At 38.7% G+C, this 10167-nt stretch overlaps 1 protein-coding gene across 1 annotated transcript in view; it reads left to right on the forward strand.

Annotated features, from left to right (window-relative positions):
• The window catches only part of LOC149283763 (sperm flagella and cilia-associated protein 2-like), a 43452-nt gene extending 34407 nt beyond the window's left edge, over positions 1-9045 (forward strand). The window contains exons 22-31 of the mRNA XM_089497284.1: positions 1025-1162; positions 2691-2851; positions 3174-3354; positions 4044-4203; positions 4995-5123; positions 5355-5493; positions 5891-6120; positions 7563-7669; positions 8181-8363; positions 8926-9045. Coding sequence (XP_089353410.1) covers positions 1025-1162; positions 2691-2851; positions 3174-3354; positions 4044-4203; positions 4995-5123; positions 5355-5493; positions 5891-6120; positions 7563-7669; positions 8181-8363; positions 8926-9045 — 1548 coding nt within the window. The remainder of the gene's footprint in view (positions 1-1024; positions 1163-2690; positions 2852-3173; positions 3355-4043; positions 4204-4994; positions 5124-5354; positions 5494-5890; positions 6121-7562; positions 7670-8180; positions 8364-8925) is intronic.
• The last annotated feature ends 1122 nt before the right edge of the window (positions 9046-10167 follow it).

Genomic DNA, 10167 nt, shown 5'->3' on the forward strand with positions numbered 1-10167 from the left:
TATAAAGCGCCGGCAGATTCCGCAGCTCTGTTACACTCAGTAGAACAATTTATAAACTTTTTCTCTTGGTCTTCTGTCTTCTTTCTTCGTCCACTTCTCCCCTCTATCCGCTCCATTAATCTGGCCTCCCAGAGCACTTCAGCAAAAGGACAGCCTCTCCCCGTTCCTCCAATCGAGGCAGAGGGTGTGTCTGGAGCTCCGCCCCTTTTAAGGAAGTGCTCCAGGAGGCCTGGTTATGAGACCAGATAATGGGTAGAAGCTGAAAGAAGACAGAAGAACAAGAAGGGGTAAGAGAAGTAGAGGCTGCAGGAAAGGAGACAGGGACACAGAAGCAGTCGGTGGAGAAGGTAGGGAGGCATTGAGAGAGCGTGCATCTGGGAGGCGAGAGAAACAACTGCATTTTCTGGAGACTTGGGACCTCTGAGACAGTACAGAAGTGATAAAAGCGCACTGCTCGCCATCCTGAATATCTAAACCCTGATTATAGACCTGAACCCTAATTAAAAGATTTAAATTAGAGGGAAAGGCCAGGCCTATAATTGGGACAATACTGTACTTTTCAATGTACAATGTCATTAGTGACATACATTGGATAGATTGTTAGATCACACAGGCAAACAAGTAACTGCATGGGATATTAGTCTAATAACAGCAACAAATATAAGATAGCAGGAAGGGTGATTAAATTGTTATTAAAGAAGCCATACTGTCTAAAATAGCTGCTGTCTTTAGGTGCTGTATATATCCCAACATGCAAAAGGAGAGATACAACCGTATATTTTATGCAGCCACTACACTTTTTTGAAAATATTGGCAAATTAGGTGTTGTGAAGCCTTTTCCAAAACTATACTAGCATATTACAGCACAGATCCAGACGTACGAGGGCCTTGTATTATTTTGTGTTATATCTTATTCTAATATCTTACCCAAAATGATCTCTAAATCTGTATATGAATGTTTAGATTACAAAAGCAAAACACGTCACGCTGCACATTTACTATACCCCTTATATATACCTCATAGGACCTGAGAGACCGTCTTTGGGACATCTGTGACAACAGGAAGGAGGAAGCAGAACAAGAACGCGCTGATATCATGAATGAAGGGTGGCTTCAAGATCACTTGGGAATACTGGCCAACCATTTTATTACAGTAATGCAGGTATGCCAGTCAGAGTTCACCAAACGGCACAAATTAATGTGATTGGAGTAATCATGCAAATCGTGGTGGAAAAATATCAGCTTCCTCTGTCATATAGATGAAGAAGAACTTTAATTTGTTATCTTAACGCGTTAAGGATGAAGAACTGTACAATATAAGACTGGTGAAAGGGCCAGGTCTACTTACCACGGTTCTTGTACTTTGTGATATTTTTATCACAAACTTGGTGATGTTAAGAAAATATAATCTAATTTTCTACACCAAATGCAATATGTGTCTGTAGACCCCCGACATCTGGGCAAATAGTCATCAATAGTCATTTCTTTATGAATAACTAACTATGGGCTACAATTGTATTTTTTCTGAATTGTTTCTTTTGCATACCTGATAATCACAACAACGACAAAAAAGTACAAGGTTTTGGGCAAATGGCTTTGCAGAGTCAGAATTTTTGCCATAATCCAGATAAATATCAAATAAACTGCAGCTGTCATTTTTCCCAAAGAACAAAATAAATGCATTTACAGGTTTGTAAAAAAAAATGGTGTTTCTAATGATTGTGAATGTGGTTTCTCTAACATTCCCAGGGACGCTCATTATGGTTTTGTCAGTTGCTCATTTTTATTTTCACTTTGTGAACAAATAAATCTCACTGACAGGTGCTGCTGCCGCTGCTAGAATTCTACAGGAACAGTTATTTCGGGAGCTGTTGGGGTTTATTCACTAAAAGAGGGGTTGTGGTGAGAAGAGAAAACGTAAACTATGCACTATTAAGAGCTGAAACCTCCACAGTATTTTACCTGTTGCTACGAGTCCTTTTAAGGTGGAGTGCCTGAGTATATTATATCATATCCTGACTCTTTAAGGTGTTAAGAGGTCATGGTATATAAACAGTCTATTGATGTATATAGAGCACACCGCTCCATCAGGTGGTATTTATATAAGGACCTGGAGGTCCTTTCGACGTGCACCCACATAGCTCCAAGTTATCACTGGAGCCTTTCTTGTGAGTTTATCCATTTTTATGTCATCTTGCACATGGTTATCTGCTTTTAAATGTCTGCATGGAGTAGGCGTTGTGTATTATTGTTGTCTTAGGGGCATGCCTTTCACATCACTTTTGGCTACCCCTTTTTCTTAGTCCTGTTGTCCCAGGTAGTTGCTCCACTGTCCAGCTTTTGGGGATCATGAACTGGTTGGGGAGACCCTCTGATCTTCTCCGAACGGCTCAGGGAGCTTTAAAATTAATGGGGAGAGCCCTTCTGTTTCAGCTTCCGTGTTGCCTTCTCACAACCTTCTTTAGCTAAGAGCATTGAGGTGGCTCTTTGCGTAAGATGGCCAGGACGCCTCGAGCCCTGCCCGCTTCTGGCCCTGGCCCTCCTGTCTCTTGCCTTCATGAATGGCTCTCACTGCGAAACATACCTTCTATTGGTGGCTGATTTAAGAACAGCCCTTCCTCAACTAGGTCTGTTGGGTTTTGCGTCCTTGTGTCTGTCTCACCTATCTTGTTTGTTACCTGTACATAAAGGCAGAAGTAGACCGCTTTCAAGATACAGCGAGGCTTTTACATGATTATTACCAAGGAATGGAGGGAAGGCTTCCTTCAGATGTTGGTCAGGACTTCACACGAATACCGCTGCTTGATATCTTCGGCGCAGACCTGGAGGGGGAAATGGAACAGCCTAAAAGGTATAGAAAATTCTGCATTATTCTTGCATGCAAAAATGACAAATTGGCAAATCAAACAGTGGGCCAGAAGCTTAGATATAATGCAATCATGTCTTACTTTACTGAGAGGGTTGCTAAGTGGAACAGCCTCCCATTAGAAGTGGTCGAGGCTAATACAGTAAGAGAATTTAAACATGGGTGGGATAAGCACATGGCTATCCTGAATCTAAGACGAAAACCACAGACTGATTAATGTTTCAGTCTTTCCATTCTTAGATCGCAACCATAATGTACATACAGATTATATTTTATTTTAAAGATATAACTTTATCACATGTTCCAGAATCCCTCTTATCCCGCGAAGAGCTCAGACCCCGGAAAATCTAGGTAAACAGAAGAGTAAATCGGCTCAGGTGAAAAGCAGAGACGATCAGACAGCCGAGAACAGCAAACCGATCAATGAAACCGACGAGAAGCTGATCGCTGACACCTGGCAAGTGGCCGTTTCTGCCATTGCAAACATGGTAATTTTTTTAATGTAATTTTCATATTTGTTATACAGCGGAATATGATGGCGCTATAAAAATCGATCAATAATAATACAAAAGTTTATATTATAGAGACTCAGTCTGCATCCATAGCATCAGATTATTACGAGCAATTCATACTTTCAGGTACCAAAAACCAAGACATCCCTGCATGATCTGTTTTTTCTCAATGTGATAATGCACAGTACCGCAGATAATCTTTTTATTATATTAGTGGGTTGGAAACTACCTTACTTTCTATTCTTCAGAAATGTTTAATTTGTTATCCTTTCCTGGAACCAGTCTGAGTTTTTTTTAACTCTGTAACACTCGAAAACCCAACATATTTATTCCTATAATATCTGAATATGTATCCAGCCAGTAAGCCTGATGAGCCATATTTTTACTTTAATTCAGGGTCCTTAAACAGTGTATATATATATATATATATATATATATATATATATATATATATATATAAAATGAGTATACAAAATAAAATGAGTATTCTTGTAAAGTTTAGCAATGTACTCTATGTAATTGTAATTTAATGTATGATATTACAATCATGTTTAAGATGATTTAGTTGGATCAGCGTACACAGTCCGTAATCATACATAGTCTGTAATGCTACATATCGATACATTTTACCAGCAAGCAAAGACCCAATTACACCTTTTACGCAGGTAGCTCATCAAAAACAAGCCAGGGAAGCAGAGGAGGAAAAAGAACAAATGGCTGCGGAAACGAAGGAGAAGGAACGTTTGAAAGCATCTCAGGGGGCTTCACGGGGCAGTGCAAGGGGTTCTAAAAAGAAGACCCCCAAATCACCTAAAGGAAAAAGAGGTACCGTCACTCGCTTCCAGTGAAGTGAAGATGAACTAAGTTATATGTAGGCGATATTTCATGTTAGTAGCTTGTATGTTTTAAATGATGCTGCTCCACATGGACAGAAACAACTGCGCTGTAATGCAAGGAAGTTTTACTTTACTGAGAGGGTGTTAGATAAGCGGAACAGCCTCCAAGCAGTAGTGGTAGAGGTTAAAACATTAAGGGAATTTAAAAATACATGGGCATATGAACTGGATATCCTGATTCTAAGACACGACCAAGGACTGATTAAGATTTGAGACTTTAAAGTAAGAAAGATAACTAAATGGGCCCACATTCTATGCGATGTCTCTCTCTGTCATTTAATTATTTCCTCCTTTCAATGGAGAGGTAGAACAGCATTAAGGAGGAGGGTGCCTTGGTGCATACTATTAGATGCATACATTAATATAGTATATAAAGCTGTGTGTGTTGTAGTGCTGACATTTTTTAATAACAGGTTAATCTAAATAAGGTCCTTAGAGCATTTTCCCCACAATGCAGTTGACTAGTAATTTGTCCCAAAAGGTTCAGTAACACCCGCTGTGTTTAATAATGTGCTTTTCTGCAACGTTAACAGTAAAGGGAATAACCATTTTTAACACTTACTCTAGAGAACACAAAAAAAAAAGCAGAATGTTATTACATTTTCCCGATGATTTATCTGATCTGCTATTTTTCATGATTTGAATACATTGTTAATATAAAGATTGTTTAAATTATCATAAAACGAAAGGCGCAAAATAACCATGAAATTACATTATAAGGTAAATCTCCGGGTGCGTCCGCTCCGACACCTTCTCCCCAGAACCCGGAAGAAAGTGCTATGCTGCAAAAACAACAGGACCTAAAGTTTAAAATCCGGCGGGAGTATTTCTTCGCTCTAGAACTGGAAGGTCAGTGAAATTAACAATTTATCAGAATATATATACTTTATACAAAAAATGTTCAATTAGGAACATGCAAACAAAAAGGAGGGACACTGAATGCGCTGCCGATATATCTTTGATCCTTTGGAAGGCAAACATAGTAAGGTTGATGGCGAAATAGGGGGAATATTGCGAGTACCATATGTACTAGAGGTGATATTATATAGCACGTGTGTCATACTTTGCCCAATTTTCTAGAGGCTGCTACAAAGTTTCGACTTGAGCTGATAAAACGTAAAGCCGTAGAAGTTTGCCAGGATCTAACGCTGAAATCTCAGGACGCTTATCGAGACATGGAAATGTGGTTGGGAGCCAGGTTTCTAGCAGAAATGTCAAGGTAAAGAACAGCGATTTCGAAATATTGCACCGGCCAAAATTGTACGTTCTTGTTGTAAAAGTCTTCATCTGGACGGTAGGGTCCGGGGACTTCATTTAATGTATCTGTTGAGTAGGAAAGTAGGCGTTAGATGACTACAGATCCCAGATTACCTTTTTATTTAGTGTTTCTTCTACATAATCCTACCAAAAAATCTTCGTTATTATGTTGAGATATAGGATGAAATTATGTTAAAATTAGATAATCTAAAGGCCAATAGATTGGGTTATTACATTTAAGTGAATAGTGTCTATGGTGCGCGACTCATCGTTTCTTAATTCCTTTTCTTGTGCATGCTGCCCTTTAACTAGACGTGTTCTGTGTAAACGGGTATCTCTTTACTCTTATCTTTTCTCAGTATTGAAAAGCTGATTCAAGTTGCTCGTCACCACATTGAAACCAGTCAAAAGATACAATACGAGCTGGTTCTGGAGCAGACAGAATTCTATATCAGTTCCGATGTGAAAGTAATTCCAGATCCGCTTCCTCCCCCTCGACCTCCACCAGTGGAAATGTCAATCAACGCAACATTAACCATTTCACAGCTCAACAACCTGCATCAGCAATTTGTGAAGGTGGCACCCAAAGGTAGAATATATCAAAATATTTCATGACAAGACGCTAATCTTCTAAGTGTATCTAAGGGCTCCGTTCTGGGGACCCTAGACTTCTCAATCTATATCTTATCTGTCAGTAAACTGATTTTTTAGATTTCGGTGCCAGACACTATTTTATATTTACATTTACTCTTTAAAATTGTTTCCTGAATGAGATTCCAAAGCTCAGTATCTTCAAGAGCGAGCTATTGGTGCTAATCTGCTCACAACTCCTTCCTGTCCTCACACAAAATACAGCTAAAATACTAATTCATTCCTTGTGACATCCCTTCTGGATTATTGCAACTCCCTAATAACTCACATCCCCTATTCTTCCTTTAATCCCTCCTGTCCTCTGTTAGATTCATCTACCTAACCACTTGCCCTCATCTGCAGTCCCACTGTACCAGTTACTCCACTCTCGTTCCATAAAATCACTGCCATAACTACAGTGTGTGTGTGTGAGCATGAATGTGCAATTGTGTGTGTGAGAGCATGAATGTGTAAGGGGGTGAGATGGAGTGTGTGTCAGAATGAATGTGTACATGTGTGTTAGTGAGTATTAGTGTGTGTAATTTGTGTATGTGTGTTTACATTTCTGTGTGTCTGATGGGTGGGGAAGCCACAGACAAGTTGTTTGGGGGCAATGATGGCACTGACCAGTTGTTGGAGTTGGGGTGTCCCGGGGCAATTTTTGCACCAGGGCCTTGTGGGTTCTAGTTATGCCCCTGCAAACAATCCAGATCCATCATCCATCATGCACATCCATGTAAACTGATGATTATTACCTATTCAGCCCTTAACACAGCAACCCCTATAATATTTATGCTATTATCTTCAAATATTCTTTTAACTCTGTGTCTCTCCCCCCAGTCATTATCACTTCTTCCTTCTGGCAGCTCCAGGACTTATTCCTCGCTTAATTCTTTAAGACTGTCATACAGAAAGGATAATTAGCCATATGGGGAGGGTGTGCAGTGGACAAGAAAATAGGGAGGGTAATCAGAATGTCTTGGAATTAAGGATCATGTTCCAGAAAGCAAGGAGGGTGGGCAGGGGAGCATGGAGGAGGACTGGACGGGTTATCAGCAGGGTGAGTCAAAAGAGTGGAAACTCGAAAAGGATAGCCATCAAAAATTCAAAGAGGGTCATCGGAGAATAATAAACAATTATCAAATAAAATAATTAATGTTACATTTCTAATACGCCCTAAACAATAAAATGCATGTCATACTGTCTAATGCTTCTAAACACTAAAAAAAAGCAAAACATATTATTGTTATTATTTATTATTTTATATAGCGCCATCAAATTCCGTAGCGCTGTACAATGGGTAGACAGGACATAACAAGTAGTATGTAACATAACAATTTGAAACATACAGTGTACATGCCATAGGCATAATGCTGTGTTAATAAATATCTCTGTTAATAGGTCTAATATCAAAGAAATTATTCACCGACATTCTTTTGGATCTCACGTCAATGAACATCGGAAAGGACATTCTCCCTGACGCATGGATGTATCTAACACTCCCAGAGGTCAGACTCAGTTTTGGGCTAGATTGTCTAGGAACCAACAAGCAGTATATCCATAGGAATAAATATGGAATCACATTAAAAAGTCGAAACATCTGAATCCAAAAACATGGGACCATATTGAACTGATGTAAAGCTCAAATTGTTTTACCTAAAAAACTAAAGTTCTATCTTTCAATTAAGTACTGAATGGGTTTTCAGCAGGATGCTATTAAATATACACTTCTCTTCCAAAGTTCTGTGTGCTAAATGTTGTCACATTAAATGTTTCAGACCCTAGGCCGTGATCTAATTGTATATTCGGCCTGTAAGAGCAGGGTCCTCTTCTCCTTTTCTACCAGTTTGTTAATGTGTGTGATTTTTCTAGTTATTCCACTGATTGTAACATATATAAATCAATGGAATGTAATTCACATAGGTGGCATTAGCATACTTTTTTTTACTTCCAGCCTTTATTTACATTGATAAATTAACCCTTAAAGAATATTCTAAAACATTCTGTCTCTGTTTCCAGATACAAGAGATAACTTCTGTATTATCACTGAACTCAGATGTAGTTGATTGGCACAAATTCCTATTAGCAGCATCTCAGCCGTGGCCATATCCTTCAGTCGGCCAACTCCTTAAGACGCTGAACGGCTTTAAAGCTATGGATGGGAATCAATGTGGCCTCATCACTGAAGAAGACTATGGCCAGGTAAGTATTTATGAATATGGTGCTGCGTACATTCACCCCATCCCTGCTGTTGTGCAAATGTGGTTAGGTGACACCTATTTTGCAATCATTGCCAAAAGAAAGATTCATGTCAACATTGTTTATTAATGTAATTATATTAAATCCCAACTGCCCTTCTAATAGCTGTAGCTAGCATACTCATTAGAAACATTAAGCGCAATGGTCTTCTAGATGGAGCAGGGCCATCCTCACCTTGTGTCTCAAGATTGTGATGCACTACGTTTTATGCCCAGTTTGCACCATTTTACAGCACTGCGTTATGGTATGCTGCTGTATAAATCAATAAATAATAATAATCTGATATCCCCAACTGGAATCCAACATACATGTACCACCGACCTCATCTCCTGTCCTGTTTAGCAAGCCAATGGTGCCAATGAGTTTCTGGTACATTCATGTACATGTACATTTATCCACCAATACATACATTCATGTTAATGCTATACAGCATACCATTGTTGTACTTTAGCGTCTATATGAAATGTGTTTATGCTGTATGATATTATATTTTTTCCCCTTTAAGGTCGATCTGTGGTTTACTGGGAAAAATGACAAATGTGTTTCTGAGAATGTGGCAGAACCGTTACCATTTAATAGACTGGAACATCTTATAAAGGTATTGCAGCTTCTGTTGCTGGAATGAGAATATTCCGATCTTTGTCAATGGGAACATTCCAGCATTTTTATATCAGAAAGCTAACATTTCAGAGAAGGATGCTTCAGAGGTATTCGGTCAGGCTAGGAATACAACAGACAATCCTTAATGGGCCGCCAACTGGTTTTATTACTTATTACCCGTATGTATACCATATTATTTCAGTGGTGCATCACATCATCATGCGTTAGTGTCCAAGTTAACCTATCTGACCTCCAGAAATTTTGGAAAAGCTTGAAACCATGAGAAAAAAACATAAATTGGGGATAACTGAAATGTATCCAATAAGAATTTTATCAGAACCCCTTTACTGAGTGTAGCAGGTCACATTTTTGGAGTTTCATGAAAAGTTTACATGATGAAAGAATTACCTATGGGGAGGTTTTGGCTATTTAATGATATATAAATATTTAAGATATTTAAGTTAACTATAAGCACTGCCTGCATATATATTAATTTAGATATTACAAGGCCAAACCTGGTTTTAGAATATAGTTGATACAAACCATATGATAACTAACCAATTAACTTTTGGACAGCTCATAAAATCAGGCCCAAGTGTGAACTTCAGTGGAGTAGGTGGAACGGCACCTTTAAAACCTAACATTTGTTACATACGCTTGGTTTGCTCAGCATGTTTGGTATATTTGTATTTTGTCTATAGATGTTCAGAGATGCGTCAACATACTTGTCTAATAAAGAAATCCAAATGTAAAAATGCTATTTATTTAAAATGATTTGCCACTAATAATTAAAGTATAAAATACTTGCTATTTCTGTTGTACTTTTGCAGTTTTTCTGTCATATGTTTGCTGATCAGAAAAGACAGCTTGACTACACAGAGATGCTGCTGTATTTCGCCTCACATCCGGATCCCAAAGAAGGGTTTTATCGAGCATTGAGTGTTATGGCGGGAAAACCTATCCTGAGGACGCCAGATGATAGCATCCTTCTTAAGGTACACATTAAAAAAAAGTCTAATACTCTGCTTCTAGTCTAGTCCAGGTAAACTGTTGTATGTAGGGTTTCCTACGTAGCCCCCTTTCTGTAAATATGTTTCACAAAGGACTGGATAATGTGTTTTGGAACTTTATTGCTGGGCCACCTGGC

This window comes from Sceloporus occidentalis, unplaced genomic scaffold (genome assembly GCF_023333645.1).
Source record: "Sceloporus occidentalis isolate IW3139 unplaced genomic scaffold, rSceOcc1.0.p SCAF_101, whole genome shotgun sequence".
Taxonomy (NCBI): Eukaryota; Metazoa; Chordata; class Lepidosauria; order Squamata; family Phrynosomatidae; genus Sceloporus; species Sceloporus occidentalis.